Source organism: Ranitomeya variabilis, chromosome 3 (assembly GCF_051348905.1).
Source record: "Ranitomeya variabilis isolate aRanVar5 chromosome 3, aRanVar5.hap1, whole genome shotgun sequence".
In the NCBI taxonomy this organism is placed as follows: domain Eukaryota; kingdom Metazoa; phylum Chordata; class Amphibia; order Anura; family Dendrobatidae; genus Ranitomeya; species Ranitomeya variabilis.
The window spans coordinates 326,804,062-326,825,720 of record NC_135234.1 but is presented as its reverse complement, the minus strand read 5'-3'; the positions used below and the strand labels follow the sequence as shown (position 1 = coordinate 326,825,720).

General features: G+C 45.4%; 2 protein-coding genes across 2 annotated transcripts in view; both read left to right on the top strand.

Annotated features, from left to right (window-relative positions):
- LAPTM5 (lysosomal protein transmembrane 5) overlaps positions 1-3,593 on the top strand; it is a 103,340-nt gene extending 99,747 nt beyond the window's left edge. Inside the window, exon 8 of the mRNA XM_077299592.1 lies at positions 1,800-3,593. Within this exon, the coding sequence (XP_077155707.1) occupies positions 1,800-1,871 (72 nt within the window). The 3' untranslated portion in view covers positions 1,872-3,593. The remainder of the gene's footprint in view (positions 1-1,799) is intronic.
- Positions 3,594-19,029: 15,436 nt separating this feature from the next.
- MATN1 (matrilin 1) overlaps positions 19,030-21,659 on the top strand; it is a 38,543-nt gene continuing 35,913 nt past the window's right edge. Inside the window, exons 1-2 of the mRNA XM_077299591.1 lie at positions 19,030-19,214; positions 20,737-21,083. Of these exons, the coding sequence (XP_077155706.1) occupies positions 19,124-19,214; positions 20,737-21,083 (438 nt within the window). The 5' untranslated portion in view covers positions 19,030-19,123. The remainder of the gene's footprint in view (positions 19,215-20,736; positions 21,084-21,659) is intronic.

Genomic DNA, 21,659 nt, shown 5'->3' with positions numbered 1-21,659 from the left:
ACCCTCGCTTGGAAAAATAATAAACGCACAAGATACATACCTTCTGCTGTCAGATCAGGTCCCACGAAGTAATCCATCTGAAGGGGTTAACTAATATTACAGGCAGAGCTGCGATAATCCACTCGCTCTGCCTGTAATCCCCGGGTGCTGAAAGGAAAGCAGTGATCTATACTTACATTCAGTTGCGGTGATGCGCCCCTGCTGGATGTTCTCATGAACTGCAGCCTGGGAACTTTTTCCCACGCTACAGGTCATATGAGGACATCCACCAGGGGGCGCATCACCGCGACTGAAGGAAATGTAGGTCAATGACCTATAGTTACCTTCAGTCGCGGTGATGCGCCCCCTGGTGGATGTCCTCATATGACCTGTAGCGTGGGAAAAAGTTCCCAGGCTGCAGTTCATGAGAACATCCAGCAGGGGCGCATCACCGCAACTGAATGTAAGTATAGATCACTGCTTTCCTTTCAGCACCCGGGGATTACAGGTACGAGCGAGCGGTTTATCGCAGCTCTGCCTGTAATATTAGTTAACCCCTTCAGATGGATTACTTCGTGGGACCTGATCTGACAGCAGAAGGTATGTATCTTGTGCGTTTATTATTTTTCCAAGCGAGGGTGTTCCTGATGGACTGAGAGTACAATAAATTATTACAACAACCGCTGTGTTTTTTTCATTAAAATACTTTTAAATCATGTGTGTGTGTGTTTTTTAACCCTTTCCTACAATTGGATTAATAATGGATAGGTGTCATAATTGACGCCTCTCCTTTATTAATCTGGCTTAATGTCACCTTCCAATAGCAAGGTGGCATTAACCCTTCATTACCCCATATCCCACCGCTACAGGGAGTGGGAAGAGAGTGGCCAAGTGCCAGAATAGGCGCATCTTCCAGATGTGCCTTTTCTGGGGTGGCTGGGGGCAGATGTTTTTAGCCACGGGGGGGCCAATAACCAAGGACCCTCTCCTGGCTATTAATATCTGCCGTCAGTCACTGGCTTTACCATTCTGGCGGAGAAAATTGCGCGGGAGCCCACGCCAATTTTTTCCGCCATTTAACCCTTTATTTCAGCAGCTACAGCGCTGAAATTTTGCACATACACACTACTAACATTAGTAGTGTGGAATATGCAAAAAAAAGGGGGATATGAGATGGTTTACTGTATGTAAACCATGTCTCATATCCTGTCGGGTTTGTGCAGGAGAAATGAGAAGCCGGCAATTGAATTACCGGCTTTTAACACATATCGCGCTGAATGAAATCTAAATACAGAATATATATATATGTGTCTCAATGACATATATATATATATATATATATATACTGTATATATGTTTTCCCGAACATTTGAGCACATAAATCCATTAGATGTCGGTTTTGCAAGCCTGCGCGAAAATCTCGCAGTACGGATGCCATACGGATTACATACGGAGGATGCCATGCGCAAAATACGCTGACACACCCTGACTACGGATCACTATTTTGGGAACATTTCACCGTATTTCGGCCGTATTACGGCCGTAAAATACGGACCGTATTGTCTTACGCCGAGTGTGACGCCGGCCTTAAAGGGGAACTCCTTTATCACCTTGTCCACGACCGTATCCGTGGAATTGCTGTATATAAACTACCCTGTGAGCAAGTTAGAAGATAAATATGTAAAATACTATAGAGTAAAATTGAAATGGTCAAAGACATCTAGACGATGACTCTTTACTGGGATAATGTTGCTGTGTATTATTTTTCACTTACAAGTTATTCATATTTTCTTAATATTGTATGTTTCTGTGTTTTACAGGGAGCACTTCCATCCTACAAGGAAGCAATAATGGAAACCAAGGATTTACCCCCTCCTTACTCCACAGTGTAACTACAAGTATACAAAAAGAAATAAACTGCTTCTGTGTTAAAAGCTTCCTATCATCCTGTGCCCGATGCTGAGAGAATGGAGCACTGCAATGCCTCTGCCACTGAAAGCAAACAAGCATCAGAGAACATGGGCATGTGGTTCGGGTTTCATAAAAAATGAAATAAAAGCATTGAAGTACACCAAGAAATAGAAAATGGATCTAACCTGAAGACAGCGTCACGATGTAGTACCACCATGCCTGTTAAATTATTTTAAACCTGCTCACGAATACATAGCGTTTTATTGAGGGTAGATTTTCTTTGACTGTATTTTTTTTTCCTTGCATCTAAGCTGGAGTTGTCTCTGAAGAAATCACAAAGATTTCTGCAAGCCCTCCTGTAAGAGAAAGCTTTGTACTATCTACAACATATTAAGCTAGACCCCTTTGTCAGTTTCACAAGATCCGGACAGTTTTTCTGTTTCTGGATGGAAATAAAAATGTTACCATTCACTAACTTGCAAGCAGTGATCATGAAGAAGACGAGAACTAGAAACAAGTACAGTAGAAAGCTGCACAACTTTTCATTATAAGATGTATAAAGGTGTATTCCAGCTAAAAGCATTTTCCACCTATCGGATAACTGATAAAGAAATGTCAATGGAGGTTGCTTTAATAGGGGAACCCTGATACACACAACTATGAAGCTGCAGCTACGAGGGGTTTGCATGGTGCTGCACTCATCTGTTTCTATCACTGTCATGGATTTTGCATTTCTCACCTAGCCAAATCAGATCTCATACTTTGCACTGATGAGGGCCAATAGCCCAAAGCACTTTGTCGGCAAATTGAGCTTCTCATTTGGCTTTTATCCTAAGACATATTACAAGGCTCGTTAAAGAGCCAATATTGACTTGTAGAATTCCTACTTCCAACAGGTGGCACTATATTTCAAGTCCTCTTCTTCTCAGAAGAGACAATTTGCAAATTGAATTTCCCAGAGGAGCACGAAAAGCATTAAGTCTCCTCATACTGGCTGCCAGACCTGGCATGTCACTCTCCCCAAGGAGAAAAGTTACCCCTTAGATCATAGTCTTAGCCTCTCACCCAACCAAATCAGTTCTCATACTTTGCACTGACGAGGGGCAATACCCCAAAACACCATACCTGCAAATTGAGTTTCTGATTTGGCTTTTATCCTAAGTCATATTGCAAGGCTTATTAAAGGGTCGATACTGACTTTTCGGTTTGCTTCTTCCAATAGGTGGCACTAGAGTTCAAGTTCTCTTCATCTCTAAAAAGACAATTTGCATATAGATTTTGAATTTATTGTTTAGGCCCATAATCAAATAATGAGACATTACAAATTCCTTTAAGGCCCCACTCATATGTCCATTTTTTTGCATATTATCAGTATTCTGGGTCTGAATTTCACCCATTTTTGGATCAGGTCTCCATTGTTACCAATCAATTTAGCATCTGTTTTACTGGGAAAAAAATCCAAGCTTCTCCTACCCAGGTATACAAATGAAGCTACAGTTTTGCAGTTGTACCACCATAGACAGTAATTATAATTTTATAACTGGGATGGAATACCCCTCTATGCTTCATTTTTCTAAAAACAGGAAACTTTTAAATATAGGATTTTTTTAAGCAATTGTTACCTTAGCTTGCCAACAATTGTTGATTTTTCCATCAATAATCATTGCTAATAATGTAATTAATAAAAATTTACCAAACTGCTTAAAGAAACACTCTGGCATTTTTATTTCTTACTATTGACACAGTTCTACTTTTTTATTTTGTAGAATCCTTCTCTCCTCTTTCTGTTACTGAAAATTAAAATAGTTACTGGATAGGTGATAACTTATAGATTGGTAGGGTTCTAATGAATGGAACCTGCAATGATCACCAGATCGGTCACTTTTATCGATGTTAAAATGTAGATGCAGTGCACATGCTTGAGGGCTGCTCCATTCATTACTTGTTGTAGGGCTTTCAAGTGCTGTGTTTGACTTTTTTTGGCAGCCCCATAGAGAATGAATGGAGTACCAGTCGGTCTTGCTTATCTCATCTCCACTCCATTTCAATGGGGATAAAAACAACAGGCTCCACATGCATTTGTTTTGCCTGTCACACAGCCACGACACATGCAGCTGCGGCGCCGAACAGTTGATTATCGGGAGCAATCCAGGTATCCAGGTTCCAGATGCATTCGGGAAGCACTATAGCTATTCGAATAAGGAGTTATCCTTACTTATCACCTGTCCTGTGGATAAGTGATAACTCATCTTCATTGGACAACCCTTTTAATGCACATATTTTAGCAATAGTGACCATGTATTATGGATAAGGTAAAAAATACATCCTATGTATAGAGCTAACTGAATTATTGCTATTTATTACATAATGGGTGAACTTTTGATGATCTTGTTTATGAAAGAATGAAGAAATCTTAATAGCATAATCTATACATATAAAGCTCAGTGAATGTATGTATGATGCCATGCCCACTCAACATAGCCCTGCACACTGGTGGGTGGAGAGCAGGGTTGCAGAGGGAAAGTGTGGGATGCAGGTGTTAGGAGTTGAGTTCTCGCCGCTGCACAGGGGGAATCTCCAACCATGTCTGCTGCGGTCTCCCATTCTGTATCAGCCGCAGTGGAGCCTGCTCAGCGGAGATGTCAGTCCCAGCATCTCACTGAATCTGGTACTGTGTAAAGGGTTACTGCTACCTCTCCAGGCTCTGCTATTGTACTCTGCACTGGTCTGCGGCGAGCAGGCTTTTCTGGGACTAAGTCCTGCTTTGCACACACTGAGCATGCCCAGGGTAAGATCTCTCAATGGAGATCAAGGGTCACATGCTCAGGGATTGCAGCAACTTCCATTGGTCCTCCAGGAAGGTCCTGAACCTGACCAAGTTCTGTGGAAGTCTTCCATTGGTCCTTCTAGGAAGGTCCTGTACTTGCTGCAGCTATAAAAGGTTCTCATGACCGCACGGTCATGCCCTAGTATCAAATATGTAAGTGCTCAGCGCCAGTGTGGTGGTGCGTGTTTTCAGGGACCCGGCTGAAGTAAGCCCATAGAATGCTGGCACCTCCGGCGAGGAGTTTTGTGTGTATGCAGTCAGGGACCCGGCTGAAATAAGCCCCTAGAATGCTGGCACCTCCAGCGAGGAGTTTCTTATGTGTGAATTCAGGGCTGGCTAATAGCCATTAGAATTCTGGCTCCACCGGAGAGGAGCTGCGTGTTTGATTTGGACTGCATGACCACTGTCGGCTCAACTCTGTAGCTGTGTCTGTGAGCTAAACAGGGCACAGCGTTCTCTTTACTACGGGCTCTGTGTAGTAACAGAGTTCGTTTATTCTAATTTACTTCACCGCCTTGCTTAGCAGCAGGTTCTTTCCTGCATGGTGGATCCCTGGTTGCAAACGCACCTATCTCACCTAATAAATATATTTGGTGCGTTCCGCCAACCCTAACAGTATACTAGCGCCAGGATCTCGCTAAGTAATGGTGGATGAACAGTGATTGCAGGGGTACATCCAGCTGCTGGAGGGCCGGTTGCGTCTCTCGAGCGTGCAACCTCGGCGGTGGATGTTACCGCAATAGCTGTTCAGGCTGCTAGCGTGGCTGCAGCAGCTTTACCCACTGCCACCTCTGTTCTGACCTTATCTCACCTCCCATTGCCTGAAAAATACTCTGGGGACAGTAAGTCCTGTAGGGGTTTCGTGAGCCAGTGTAGTATACATCTCGAGCTCCTGGCTTCACATTTTCCCACAGAGCGGGCAAAGGTGGGATTCATAATATCTCTCCTGTCGGACAGAGCTTTGGAGTGGGCTACGCCGCTGTGGGAGTGCAACAATCATGTGGTGCAGAGTGTTCCTCGGTTTCTGGGCACTCTGAAACAGGTCTTTGTAGGACCTCAAGTCACCCATGATACGGTGCTCCAACTGCTGGCATTGACTCAGGGTTCGACCATGGTCAGCCATTTTGCCGTCCACTTCCGGACATTAGCATCTGAGTTGGAGTGGCCAGATAAAACCCTCATCCCTGTATTTTGGAGGGGGCTGGCTGACCATGTGAAGGATGCTTTGGCCACTAGGGAGATTCCCGCCACACTGGAGGAGCTCATAGCTGAATAAACTCGCATAGACCATCGTTTTCTCGAGCGAAGGTTGGAACGAGCCCAGTGTAGGCAGAGGTTTTTGGCTGGCTCCCACCTTCGCCAGACCTTTGAAATCTCCGGTCCAGGCGCCCGAGTCACATGAGGCCATAGAGGGGTCACGAGCAGGGTCCAAGTCCCGGTCCGCTCGTGCACTTAAGGTCTGTCATATTTGCCGGCAGTCAGGACATCTTGCCTCCAAGTGTCCTCAGCGGTCGGGGAAATGTCAGCGTCTAGTGACAGTTGGAGGAGGTACACCAGACACGGCGACGTTTGCCTCTAAGTTGTCCTTCAAGGGGACAATTACCATAGGCCCATCCACTCTTATGGTAGAGCTATGCGTGGACTCTGGGGCGGAGGGAAATTTTATGTCTTCCGCTTTCGCCCAGCGACACGCAATACCCCTGGTGATGCTCGCCAAACCAGTAACCATTCGAGTGGTAAATGGGTCGACACTACTCTCAGATTACACACCAAACCATTCCTTTCACTCTGTGTCTCCATCACATCAGGAGATTATCTCTCTATTAGTCCTTCCTGAGGGAGTTGATGAGGTCCTGTTGGGGATATTCTCATCTACTCTCCAGATATTAACTCCCATTGGAGAGATGTTCGCAAAGTCTTCAACGTCTTACGGGCAAACTCCCTCTATGCCAAGTTGGAGAAATGTGTGTTTGAGTAGGAGTCCTTGCCTATCCTTGGTTATATCATCTCTGCCCAGGGTTTAACTATGGATCCTGCCAAGCTACAGGCTGTGAGGGACTGGCAGGAACCCCATTCACCTAAAGCGGTGCAGCGCTTTATGGGGTTCATTAATTACTATCGCCAGTTCATTCCACACGTCTCAACTTTGGTAGCTCCCTTGGTTGCCCTCACCAAGAAGGGAGCAAATCCCAAGTTGTGGTCGGAGGATGTCTCCAAGGCCTTTCTCTCGATTAAATCACACTTCACTAGCGCTCCCATTCTACATCGCCCCGATGTAGATAAGCCATTTATCATGGAGGTGGATGCCTCATCTGTTGGTGCTGGAGCAGTCCTTTTCCAAAAGTATGCTCAGGGTCGGAAGCATCCTTGCTTCTTCTTCTCCAAGACCTTCACACCGGCGGAGAGGAATTATTCCATCGAGGACAGGGAGTTGCTAGCCATAAAGTTGACTTTTTCAGAGTGGAGATACCTCTTGGAGGGGGCTCGCTTTCCCTTCCAGGTATTCACTGACCACAAGAACTTGGTATATCTACAGACAGCCCAGCAGCTGAATTCTCGCCAGGCTAGATGGCCCTGTTCTTCTCCTGGTTTTATTTTACTCTCCATTTCCTCTCCGGGGAGAAGAACATTCGTGCCGACGCTCTCTCCCACTCTGTAGTGTCATCTGAGGAGGAGAAGCCTCGGCTTATTGTCCCTTCTGAGAGCCTGAGAACTGTGGCTCCGGTTTCGCTAGAGTCCGTGCCCCCGGGCAAGACTTTCATGCCAGCGAATTTGCGACCAGAGATTCTCTCTTGGGCTCATTCATCCAGAGTGGGTGGGCATTTTGGGACCAAAAGGACATCTGAGCTTTTGGCGAGGACGTACTGGTGGCCGCATATGGCCTGTGACATCGGGGACTATATTCGGGCGTGCATTTCCTGCACCCAGAATCAGTCTCCTCAGCAATGGCCTGCTGGGTTGCTTTACCCCCTGCCGGTGGCAGACAGTCCCTGGGAGATGGTCGGGATAGATTTTCTGGTGGGCTTACCCAAGTCTCGTAGCTGCACCATTATCTGGGTTGTCACCGATCATTTCTCTAAGATGGTGCACTTGGTGCCGCTTCCACGGTTACCTTCTGCACGGGTCTTGGTGGCATTATTCATAAAGCATATTTTCCGTTTACAGGGAATGCCTGATAAAATTGTCAGCGACCGGGGTCCTCAGTTCGCTTCTCAGTTTTGGAGAGAGCTCTGCCGTTTACTCAGCATAGAGTTGAATCTCTCCTCTGCATATCATCCCGAGACGAATGGGTTGGTAGAGAGGACCAACCAGACTCTGGTGACATACTTGCGACATTTTGTCTCTGCTAGGCAGGATGACTGGGCATCTTTGCTACCTTGGGCGGAATTTGCCTTGAACAACGTCGTAGCCGATTCCACTGGGCAGACTCCTTTTCTCCTTAATTACGGCCAGCATCCGCGTGTCCCTGTGCCCATGCCCGTGTCATCCACCGATTCTAGGGTATACAAAAAAACCCTGTTTGGGAGAGAAGAACAGACAAATCGCGGCGCCCTAAGTGCGTAAACACAATATTATAGTCTTTAAAGGGTGCACAATTTTATGCACTCACCTGATAAAAGACAGAAATGGCTTTAGATTATGTATCCTCAAAATTCCCTCTGAGATACTTTTCAATATACAGGGCTTGCAGCTTGCCTTGGGTGGATCCAAGTGAAAGAGCCAGAGTAGGGCTCACACAGGATGAGTAATTCAAGAAAAGCACATCCAGCCCATGAATGGCAGCGCTTCCCAGGACTCGCATCCAAAGATGATATTTTATATTTTTTTATTTCATAACTTTTATCCCACCCTCAGAAGTTTCTGAGGCTGGGATAAAAGTTATGAAATAAAAAAATATAAAATATCATCTTTGGATGCGAGTCCTGGGAAGCGCTGCCATTCATGGGCTGGATGTGCTTTTCTTGAATAACCGATTCTAGGGTGGCAGACTGGGCGGTGGAGGCACGTGACATTTGGGACCGCACACAGGATGCCATCCAGGCCTCCAAGGAGAGAATGAGGGTTTCTGCTGATACATACTGGCGCCCCGCTCCGACCTTTGCTCCTGGTGACTTAGTGTGGCTCTCCGCCCGTAACATCAGGCTGCGAGTTGAGTCCACTAAGTTTGCGCCTCGCTACATTGGCCCGTTCAAGGTTCTGGAACAGGTCAACCCTGTGGTCTACCATTTGGCCATTCCTCCGCGCCTTGGTATCACCGACACTTTCCATGTCTCTCTCTTAAAGCCCGTCCATTTGTCCCGGTTTTCCGAGTCATCTGCCGGGACGCCGGGTTCATCCACGGATGAGTTTGAGGTGAATGTTCTTGTGGGGTGCAAGGTGGTACGTGGCAAGAAATTTTATCTGGTGGACTGGAAGGGTCATGGCCCAGAGGGCAGAACCAGGGAACCTGTGGAGCACATTCGGGCTCCGCTACTCATTGCAGCTTTTGAGCGCAGCGAGGCTCAAGGAAGGGGGCCCTAGGAGGGGGGGTAATGTTAGGAGTCGAGTTCCCGCCGCTGCACAGGGGGAATCTCGAACCATGTCTGCTGTGGTCTCCCATTCTGTATCAGCTGCAGTGGAGCCTGCTCAGCGGAGACGTCGGTCCCAGCTTCTCACTGAATCTGGTACTGTGCAAAGGGTTACTGCTGCCTCTCCAGGCTCTGCTATTGTACCCTGCACTGGTCTGCGGCGAGCAGGCTTTTCTGGGACTAAGTCCTGCTTTGCACACACTGAGCATGCCCAGGGTAAGATCTCTCAATGGAGATCAAGGGTCACATGATCAGGTACTGCAGCAACTTCCATTGGTCCTCCAGGAAGGTCATGTACCTGATCAAGTTCTGTGGAAGTCTTCCATTGGTCCTCCTAGGAAGGTCCTGTACATGCTGCAGCTATAAAAGGTTCTCATGACCGCACGGCCATGCGCTAGTATCAAATATGTACGTGCTCAGCGCCAGTGTGGTCGTGCGTGTGGTCAGGGACCTGGCTAAAATAAGCCCATAGAATGCTGGCACCTCTGGCGAGGAGTTTTGTGTGTATACAGTCAGGGACCCGGCTGAAATAAGCCCCTAGAATGCTGGCACCTCCGGCGAGGATTTTCTTATGTGTGAATTCAGGGCTGCTAATAGCCATTAGAATTCCGGCTCCACCGGAGAGGAGCTGCATGTTTGGTTTGGACTGCATGACCACTGTCGGCGCAACTCTGTAGCTGTGTCTCCTGTGAGCTAAACAGGGTACAGTGTTCTCTTTACTACGGGCTCTGTGTAGTAACAGAGTTCGTTTATTCTAATTTACTTCACCGCCTTGCTTAGCAGCAGGTTCTTTCCTGCACAGTGGATCCCTGGTTGTGAACGCACCTATCTCACCTAATAAATATATTCGGTGCGTTCCGCCAACCCTAACAGCGGGTGAAGAGTGGAGCTGTGAGGGAGAGAGCAAGACACGGATGGAGAGCGGGGCTGCGGAGGCATAGAGTGGGACAGTGTGTAAAGAGCAGGGCTGTGGAGGGAGAGAGCAGGGCTGTGGAGGGAGAGCGGGCATGGATGGAGAGAGGGGCTGTGGAGGGAGAGAGCGGGACGGCAGGTGAAGAGCGGGGCTGCGGAAGGAGAGAGCATGATGGCAGGTGGAGAGCAGGGCTATAAAGGGAGAGAGCGGGATGTGGGTGGAGAGCTGGGCAGCTGATGGAGAGAGCGGGATGGCCAGTGGAGCCAGGTGCTGTGAGAAAGAGAGCATGATGGTTGTTGGAGATCGGGGCTGCTAAGGGATAGAGCTGGAAGCGGGTGGAGAGCTGCGCTGCTGAGGGAGAGAGCGTTACAGCCAGTGGAGCCAGGTGCTGTGGAGGGAGAGAGCGGGATGATGGATGGAGAGAGGGGCTGTTGAGGGAGAGAGCAGGACGTGGGTGGAGAGCTGGGCTGCTGAGGGAGAGAGCGTTATGGCCAGTGGAGCCAGGTGCTGTGGAGGGAGAGAGTGGGATGGTGGATGGAGAGAGGGGATGGTGGATGGAGAGAGGGGCTGTTGAGGGAGAGAGCAGGACACGAGTGGAGAGCTGGGCTGCTGAGGGAGAGAGTGGGACGGCAGTGGAGCCAGGTGCTATGGAGGGAGAGAGCAGGACCGTGGATGGAGAGCGGGGCTGCTGAAGGAGAATGCAGGACGGCCGGTGGAGAGCAGGGCTGCGGAGGGAGGGTGTTGTGAATTCTGCTCTTGGGTTCCCTCCGGTGGTTGTTGGTAGTAATGCAGTTGTCCCTGGGTTGCAATCCTGGGCAGGTGTCCCTGCTGATTGCAGCTCTGACTGGGATATTTAGGTGTGCAGGATTCATTAGCCCTTGCCAGTTGTCCATTGTTCTTGGAGGTTTTGCATCTCTGTCTGGTTCCTCCTGCCCTGCTTCCAAATCAGCAAAGATAAGTGTCTGGTTTTGTTTTTGTAGCACACTTTATAATTCAGTACTATTCAATGTTTTTTCTTGTCCAGCTTAGACTGTGTTTGGATATTTCAGTCTAGTTGGATTCTCAGGAGATGCAGATATACATTCCATGTCTTTAGTTAGATGGTGGAATTTTTGTATTATCTGCTGTGGATATTTTTAGGGTTTTAATACTGACCGCTTAGTATTCTGTCCTATCCTTTCCTATTTAGCTAGCGTGGCCTCTTTTGCTAAATCCTGATTTCTGCCTTCGTGTGTCTTTCCTCTAATACTCACAGTCAATATTTGTGGGGGGCTGCCTATTCTTTGGGGTTCTTCTCTGAGGCAAGATAGAATTCCCATTTCCATCTATAGGGGTATTTAGTCCTCCGGCTGTGTCGAGGTGTCTAGGATGTGTTAGGTACACCCCACGGCTACTTCTAGTTGCGGAGACAGTTTAGGGTTTGCAGTCAGTACAGGTTCCACCTACTCCTGAGAAAGTCTCATGCGGCTCCAAGGTCACCGGATCATAACAGTACAACTGGCCAACAATGAGTTAAATGCATCTCAGAAGAAGGGAAGAAAGAGCCATTTTTTTTTCTGTAGCCTGCTTTGTCTTTTTTTCCCTCTTTTCCTCTGGGTGGCTGAGGAGCCTTGTGCTAGCATGGATGTTCAGGGATTAGCTTCTCGTGTAGACCAGCTTGCTGCTAGGGTACAGGGTATTTCTGATTATATTGTTCAGACTCCAGTTTTAGAGCCTAAGATTCCTACTCCTGATTTGTTTTTTGGGGACAGGTCCAAATTTTTGAGTTTTAAAAACAACCGTAAACTGTTTTTTGCTCTGAGACCTCGATCCTCTGGTGATTCCATTCAGCAGGTTAAAATGGCCATCTCCCTGCTGCGTGGCAATCCTCAGGATTGGGCATTTTCCCTGGAATCTGGGAATCCGGCCTTGCTTAATGTAGACGCCTTTTTTCAGGCTTTAGGATTATTATATGATGAACCAAATTCTGTGGATCAAGCGGAGAAGACCTTGTTGGTCCTGTCTCAGGGTCAAGAAGCGGCAGAATTGTATTGTCAGAAATTTAAAAAATGGTCTGTGTTGACTAAATGGAATGATGATGCTTTGGCGGCAATTTTCAGAAAGGGTCTTTCTGAATCCGTTAAAGATGTTATGGTGGGGTTTCCCACGCCTTTCGGTCTGAGTGATTCTATGTCTCTGGCCATTCAGATTGATCGGCGCTTGCGGGAGCGCAGAACTGCGCGCGCTGTGGCATTGTCCTCAGAGCAGATGCCTGAGTCAATGCAGTGTGATAGGATTCTGTCTAGAACGGAACAACAGGGATCCAGACGTCAGAATAGGTTGTCTTTTTATCGTGGCGATGCTTCTCATGTCATTTCAGTCTGCCCTAAGCGTACAAAGAGGATCGCTAGTTCATTTACCATCAGTACTGTACAACCTAAATTTTTATTATCTGTGTCCTTGATCTGCTCATTGTCATCATTTTCTGTCATGGCGTTTGTGGATTCAGGCGCAGCCTTGAACTTAATGGACTTTGAGTTTGCCAGGCGTTGTGGTTTTCCCTTGCAGTCTTTGCAGAACCCTATTCCGTTAAGGGGCATTGATGCTACACCTTTGGCTAAAAATAAGCACCAGTTCTGGACACAGGTGACCATGTGCATGGCGCCAGCCCATCAGGAAGATTGTCGATTTCTGGTGTTGCATAATTTACATGATGCTATCGTGCTGGGTTTTCCGTGGTTGCAGGCACATAATCCTGTGTTGGATTGGAAGTCTATGTCTGTGACTAGTTGGGGATGTCAGGGGGTTCATAATGACGTTCCTTTGATGTCAATCTCCACTTCTTCCACTTCTGAAATTCCAGAGTTTTTGTCTGATTTTCAGGATGTATTCAATGAGCCCAAGTCCAGTTCCCTTCCACCGCATAGGGACTGTGATTGTGCGATTGACTTGATTCCAGGCTGTAAGTTTCCTAAGGGCCGACTTTTCAACCTGTCTGTGCCTGAACATACCGCCATGCGAAGTTATGTTAAGGAGTCTTTGGAGAAAGGGCATATTCGGCCATCTTCTTCAACATTGGGAGCAGGATTTTTTTTTGTTGCTAAGAAGGATGGTTCCTTGAGACCCTGTATTGATTATCGCCTCTTGAATAAGATCACGGTCAAGTTTCAATACCCTTTACCTCTGCTTTCCGATTTGTTTGCTAGGATTAAGGGGGCTAGTTGGTTTACGAAGATTGACCTTCGGGGGGCATATAATCTTGTTCGTATTAAGCAGGGTGATGAATGGAAAACTGTGTTTAATACGCCCGAAGACCATTTTGAATACCTTGTGATGCCATTCGGGCTCTCTAATGCTCCATCTGTTTTTCAGTCCTTCATGCACGATATCTTCCGGACTTATCTTGATAAATTCATGATTGTATATTTGGATGACATTTTAATTTTTTCCAATGATTGGGAGTCTCATGTGAAACAGGTCAGGATGGTATTTCAGATCCTTCGTGATAATGCTTTGTTTGTGAAGGGGTCTAAGTGTCTCTTTGGAGTGCAGAAGGTTCCTTTTTTGGGCTTCATTTTTTCTCCCTCATCTATAGAGATGGATCCGGTTAAGGTTCAGGCCATTCATGACTGGATTCAACCCACATCTGTGAAGAGCCTTCAGAAATTTTTGGGCTTTGCTAATTTTTATCGCCGTTTCATTGCTAACTTCTCCAGTGTGGTTAAACCCTTGACCGATTTGACAAAGAAAGGCGCTGATGTGACGAATTGGTCCTCTGCGGCTGTCTCTGCCTTTCAGGAGCTTAAACGCCGATTTACTTCTGCCCCGGTGTTGCGTCAACCGAATGTTTCTCTTCCGTTTCAGGTTGAGGTTGATGCTTCTGAGATTGGGGCATGGGCCGTTTTGACTCAGAGGGATCCTGTTGGTTCCTTGATGAAACCATGTGCCTTCTTTTCCCGTAAGTTTTCAGCCGCTGAACGCAATTATGATGTCGGCAATCGGGAGTTGTTGGCTATGAAGTGGGTGTTTGAGGAGTGGTGACATTGGCTTGAGGGAGCTAAGCACCGTATTGTGGTCTTGACCGATCATAAAAATCTGATTTAACTCGAGTCTGCCAGGCGGCTGAATCCTAGACAGGCTCGATGGTCCTTGTTTTTTTCCCGTTTTGATTTCGTGGTCTCGTATCTTCCGGGTTCTAAGAATATTAAGGCTGATGCCCTCTCTAGGAGTTTTTTGCCTGATTCTCCTGAGGTCCTTGAACCGGTCGGCATTCTGAAAGAAGGGGTGGTCCTTTCTGCCATTTCCCCTGATTTACGATGGGTTCTTCAGGATTTCAGGCTGACAAACCTGACCGCTGTCCAGTGGGGAAACTGTTTGTTCCTGATAGATGGACTAGTAGAGTGATTTCTGAGGTTCATTGTTCTGTGTTGGCTGGCCATCCTGGTATTTTTGGTACCAGAGATTTGGTTGGTAGGTCCTTTTGGTGGCCTTCTTTGTCACGTGATGTGCATTCTTTTGTGCAGTCCTGTGAGACTTGTGCGCGGGCCAAGCCTTGTTGTTCCCGTGCTAGTGGGTTGCTTTTGCCTTTGCCGGTCCCTGAGAGGCCCTGGACGCATATTTCTATGGATTTTATTTCTGATCTTCCGGTTTCCCAGAAGATGTCTGTCATCTGGGTTGTTTGTGACCGGTTCTCTAAGATGGTCCATTTGGTGCCTTTGCCTAAATTGCCTTCCTCTTCTGATTTGGTTCCGTTGTTTTTTCAGCATGTGGTTCATTTGCATGGTATTCCGGAGAATATTGTGTCCGACAGAGGTTCTCAGTTTGTTTCTCGGTTTTCGTGGGCCTTTTGTGCTAAGCTGGGCATTGATTTGTCTTTTTCTTCCGCATTTCATCCTCAGACAAATGGCCAGACCGAGCGAACTAATCAGACTTTAGAAACTTATCTGAGATGCTTTGTGTCTGCTGATCAGGATGATTGGGTGGCTTTCTTGCCATTGGCCGAGTTTGCCCTTAATAATCGGGCTAGTTCGGCTACCTTGGTTTCACCCTTCTTTTGTAATTTTGGTTTTCATCCTCGTTTTTCTTTGGGGCAGGTTGAGCCTTCTGACTGTCCTGGTGTGGATTCTGTGGTTGACAGGTTGCAGCAGATTTGGGCTCATGTGGTGGACAATTTGGTATTGTCTCAGGAGGAGGCTCAACGTTTTGCTAACCGTCGTCGGTCTGTTGGTTCCCGGCTTCGGGTTGGGGATCTGGTCTGGTTGTCTTCCCGTCATGTTCCGATGAAAGTTTCTTCCCCTAAGTTTAAGCCTCGCTTTATTGGTCCTTATAGGATTTCTGAGAATATTAATCCGGTGTCTTTTCGATTGGCCCTTCCGGCTTCTTTTGCTATCCATAATGTCTTCCATAGATCTTTATTGCGGAAATATGTGGTGCCTGTTGTTCCCTCTGTTGATCCTCCGGCCCCTGTGTTGGTTGATGGGGAGTTGGAGTATGTGGTTGAGAAGATTTTGGTTTCTCGCTTTTCGAGGCGGAGGCTTCAGTACCTTGTCAAATGGAAGGGTTATGGCCAGGAGGATAATTCTTGGGTTTTTGCCTCTGATGTCCATGCTGCTGATTTGGTCCGTGCCTTTCATCTGGCTCGTCCTGATCGGCCTGGGGGCTCTGGTGAGGGTTCGGTGACCCCTCCTCAAGGGGGGGGTACTGTTGTGAATTCTGCTCTTGGGTTCCCTCCGGTGGTTGTTGGTAGTAATGCAGTTGTCCCTGGGTTGCAATCCTGGGCAGGTGTCCCTGCTGATTGCAGCTCTGACTGGGATATTTAGGTGTGCAGGATTCATTAGCCCTTGCCAGTTGTCCATTGTTCTTGGAGGTTTTGCATCTCTGTCTGGTTCCTCCTGCCCTGCTTCCAAATCAGCAAAGATAAGTGTCTGGTTTTGTTTTTGTAGCACACATGCTGTGTGCTTTACAATTCAGTACTATTCAATGTTTTTTCTTGTCCAGCTTAGACTGTGTTTGGATATTTCAGTCTAGTTGGATTCTCAGGAGATGCAGATATACATTCCATGTCTTTAGTTAGATGGTGGCATTTTTGTATTATTTGCTGTGGATATTTTTAGGGTTTTAATACTGACCGCTTAGTATTCTGTCCTATCCTTTCCTATTTAGCTAGCGTGGCCTCTTTTGCTAAATCCTGATTTCTGCCTGCGTGTGTCTTTCCTCTAATACTCACAGTCAATATTTGTGGGGGGCTGCCTATCCTTTGGGGTTCTGCTCTGAGGCAAGATAGAATTCCCATTTCCATCTATAGGGGTATTTAGTCCTCCGGCTGTGTCGAGGTGTCTAGGATCTGTTAGGTACACCCCACGGCTACTTCTAGTTGCAGTGACAGTTTAGGGTTTGCGGTCAGTACAGGTTCCACCTACTCCTGAGAAAGTCTCATGCGGCTCCAAGGTCACCGGATCATAACAGGAGGGAGCGGGACAGCGGATGGAGAACGAGGCTGTGGAAAGAGAGAGCGTGATGGCAGGTGGAGAGCAGCGCTGTTAAGGGAGAGAGTGGGATTTGGGTGGAGAGCTGGGCTGCTGAGAGAGTGGGACAGCCAGTGGAGCCAGGTGCTCTAGAGGGAGAGAGCGGGACGGTGGATGGTGAGCGGGGCTGCTGAGGGAGAATGCAGGACGTCTGGTGGAGAGCAGGGCTGCGGAGGGAGAGAGCAGGATGGCAGTTAGTTACTATGTCCGGGCAACGCCAGGCTCTTCAGCTTGTTACTTATATAAAGTAGAAGATGTAAAGGACCTTGGAATAATGAGAAGTGGACACTGATTGGTTGCCATTGGCAGTTCTGCTTTTCATTTGCACCAGTTTTGGTACATTTTCCCCAATGTGTCTAGCTGAAACAGTTGTAGCATGTCTAATACTATTAATGGCCAATAAGGGACACTTTTTATATGCATTTATGATATTGAGAATAGAGTAGCTGGTCAGCATCTAGCAATCCCAGCACTATATTCATTTATATCCTCAGTCTAATACCTCAACACAAGTTGTGATCAAGATGAATCTATTTATATAATATACATTTTTATCAGATGAGTATCCAGATTAGAATATATTAAATATAAAAATCAATGAAACTTAAAACTCTCTTTCACATAAACCAGTAGAAAGACATTCTGTTGCTACATCATCCTCCACAAGCTGGAACTACAGTCCCAAACTCAAGTTCTGTAACTCTATTCTTTTTAGTGTGTGTGGACCTTCCTATAATTTTACCAGCACTATAAGAGCTGGATCCTTTCTTCCTCACTTCCCCGTAATGCATTACTAATGCTATTCTCCAATGGCTGGGCTGCCATGAGCTGAAAGCTTGCTTCACTGTATTGCCTGTATGCAGTTTGATAGGTGAGAGAGCAGTAACAGAGAGATACAGACTGGCCCCAATACCTGCAATCTGTCTTCCAGTCTTTGAGGCTAGGAAGGTCAGATTTGACAAATGCAAGTCAGACAGAAGGGAGACATCTAGTGGTCAGCAATTCAGAGCGATTTTTAGGTGTAGGACCACCACATTTTGTAACTAAAACTCAGATTGCTGATTGTCTATTCATCACGTTAGATCAGTTTTCGTGATGATTTATGCCCAGGATTCTGATATGGGGAGAATACATTTGGCTATACGTGAATACCAATGCGTAAGACTTTTGGTGCCATCTGATTATTATATGATTTTGTATAAGGTTTATGTTGGGATAATTAGTATTAAAATGCACAGAACAGTATGAGATCTGGCTGTTTGTGTGTTCAGTATAATGAGTACCATCCTTGGTTAGGCACCCCATTATATACATTATTACAGTATATTACTTCTTGCCCAGCCATCAGCCTGTTCACGGGTCGCACACTTGTTTTTCTATTTCTGCAGCACTTTAGGCTTTATTTTCACAGCGCTGCTTACTTGCAAAAAACTACACTCTGGAGATGGCCGAGTTTTATATAGGGAGCACTTATATTAGGAGAAAACATAACAATCTGCAGATTGATTAAAGGAACGGTCTGAATGAACTGCGGAGCAGAAAGGAAGACTGGTGCCATATATATATACAGAATATAGGAACAGTTACTGTTTTGTTGGGATTGTTAAGTAAAAGTAACGTGCTACACTGCATCCATTCAGGAACATTAAGTGTTTCCGAAAAACCTTTTAACTCCATATGTGCCGTAGCTCCAGATAGTTTCTTCAGTCCTCTCTTAGGGCTACTTACATATCTGGCAGTACGTTATACACCGCACCACAGCAGCAATGAATTGTGGCATGTCGAGCTATGGAGATACTTTGTGTGGAAAGCCTAGCCTTAGCCATGTGGCTGAACAGAGACCTTTATGTCTTCTCTGCAGATACAGGCCTTCTTTTATAAGTCACACTGAAAGGATCTCATTTAGGTAACGTTCACCTGATTAACCCAATCGTAGCAGAAGCACTGATTACAACCTACAGACATTTCACGCCTGCTCTTACAAATCCTGGACTAGTGAATAGTGTATTTGACAGCTGGTCCCATGGGTGTTCTCACCAGCTCAGCTGTTCAGCCCAGAGCTTCAGCACTGGACAGATGAACAGCCACCTCTATTGGTCTACATCTTATAATGTTACATACACGTTATGCTAGACATAATACTGTTTGGCCAATTCATATTGGACCTAATGTCCTGTTAAACGAAACTTTTTCCCTGTTATATGAAAAGTTTACAGAGTTAACTGGAATGTTGTGGCTTTTCAAAAGGACACCTATCTTTCCACTGAGCCTTTCCCCTTATATATACCTCTCTGGTGCCAATCTCCACCCATCCCACCCCTCGTTCAGTCACTTAACTGGGAGGTGTGTAGGTAGGATACCTTGAACACAAATTACCCATTCCATCCTTCGCACTCTGCTCTCTGACTCCTCTCCGGACATCATGAAGACTTCTCTGTGTCTACTTTCCACTTTCCTATTATTCAGCTGCTATAGCTATGTTACAGTGGAAGCAGTGCCACAGCAGCTCAAAGGTGAGTGTTTTGGGCTCAGAAATAATATGATTCATATTGAATTTATAAACTCTGACAATTCATCATTTTCATATTAATGCACTCTTTGGAGAATTTTGGTACTCGTTTTTAAGTGATTAAAGGTTGATAATATTGAGCAATCGAAAATACAGTATAATAGACAAAAGAGAATATAAAAATAATGCCACCCATATCAAATAGGATATATTTTTCCAGCTATACCCTTAACAATAAGGATTAACTAAAAACTAAAAAAAAATAAAAAAATAAAAAAAAAGCTTATATCAGAGCCTTCCAACGGTGGCTTTTCAACCCTTTCTGCTATAACTAGCCCCATAAACATTCTGGAAAGTTTCATTTAAGAAATTAATAATGAACTCATTAATATGGTTTCTTTTTATCAATAAAAGTTTAGGCTACAGGAAATTACTGCTTATCATAGATTATTATGAAGGTGATTTTCCAGGAATTATTGAGAAATTAGATTTAGTATAATCAGGGAATGATGAGGGCAGAACTGAAAACTTTTATTCTTCTCTGAATGTAGCTGCCCCTGGTTAAAAGGGAAATTAATAATGTATTTACTCATATATTATCACAAAAGTAATGATGATAAAATATTGTGGGAGATTCATCATTTCTTCCTATATATAAGGGCACTGAAGTAACAGCGCTTGCCCATTATGTCTAGTTTTCAGCTACACAAAATAGGCAGCACGGTGGCTCAGTGGTTAGCACTGCAGCGCTGAAGTCCTGGGTTCAAATTCCACCAAGGGACAACATCTGCAAGGAGTTTGTATGTTCTCCCCGTATTTGTGTGGGTTTCCGCCCACATACCAAAGACATACTGATCGGGAATTTAGATTGTGAGCCCCATTGGGGACAGCGATGATAATGTGTGCAAACTGTAAATATGTTAGCGCTATATAAAGATTATTATTATCTTCTGCAATTGCCATAATATTGATGGTAGCATGGCAAATAAGTTTAATAATGCATAGGTTTTTGCCATCGTTGATATTAAGATTTATTTAAAAATGTTAGCTCTAAATGAACTATGTCAAGGTGCTGAGACTTGTGTTGAAATAAGGGAAAACTTTAAGCAATGAACTGCCACAAAAACATTTTTAGATTGGTTCCAGCTCAAACAGGCTGTTAACATTTGCCAGATTTCTAGAACCAGGTGCCAATTTCGGAGATCAGGCTGTTCCACGAAAATTCTCCAAAACATAAACATTAGATTACATTGTTAACATCGTCGCTCTGTCAAAATGCTTATTCCACAAATCTAGCCATCTGTTCTAATGCATCATCCTGAAAATTATGTTACTTATTATCCTGGGAGTGATACAATTAGAAAACTGGGACTTAGCAAAGACAAGAGAGTAAATGCTTGATGGCAGGGTCAATGCAAACTACTAATAACTACACATACAAAGAGAATGTTGTCACAGTAAATGTGTTGTCTGCTTTTACGTAGACTTGGATTGATTTTTTAATTTATTATTTCTTTTCCAAAAAGGTCCCAATTGCAGGACTCATCCCACTGACCTGGTATTCATCATAGACAGTTCCCGTAGTGTACGACCCTCTGAATTTGAACAGGTCAAGGTTTTCTTGTCTCAGGTGGTTGAATCTCTGGATGTTGGTTTAAATAACACAAGAGTGGGTCTCCTGAATTACGCCAGCTCAGTAAAAAATGAGTTCTCCCTTAAAACCCACAAAAGTAAGGCTGCCCTACTTCAAGCAGTCAAAAAGGTCCAACCTCTGTCTACAGGAACAATGACCGGCCTTGCTATCCAATATGCTATCAACCACGCCTTCACTGAGGGAGAAGGAGCAAGGCTCAAATTTCCAGGTGTAAAGAAGGTGAGAAGTATAGATATAAAGCATGCTACTAGTTATCAATATAGAATCAATCATATACTGCAGGAGAAATGTTGATGATTCTGTCAAATTACAAATGCTTGCAAGCTCCTTTTTTAAAGGGAGCCAGTCGACAAAATAATGCCACCTTGACCATGGGTTGATTGGTTTATTGTGAAATTGTGTGATCAGCATATGTGCAACAATCAGGGCAAAGTTTCTGCCTGTGGACCCATCTTATAGTGAGAGGTCTGTCAATTATTATAGGTCAGACAGGGAACTCTGGAGGGGAAACACTTTGCAGACACTCCTATATATACACTTCATGTAACTCCGTAGTGGAGTTTAACATAACTCATTATGATTTGGGACCTATCATTATATCAGACTGCCTGTGGTTAAGGTAGCATGATCTTAGTGACAGTCCCTTTTAAATATACTAAAATAAAGGTAATGAAAGATTTTTGAGGGCTCCTTAAGAGCATTTCATGCCTCATCATAAAATTTCCAGTTGATTGAATAAACCTGCAGTCAGCCATAGGACACTAAAGCACTCACTAGTTGGATTACCTTCCAGGC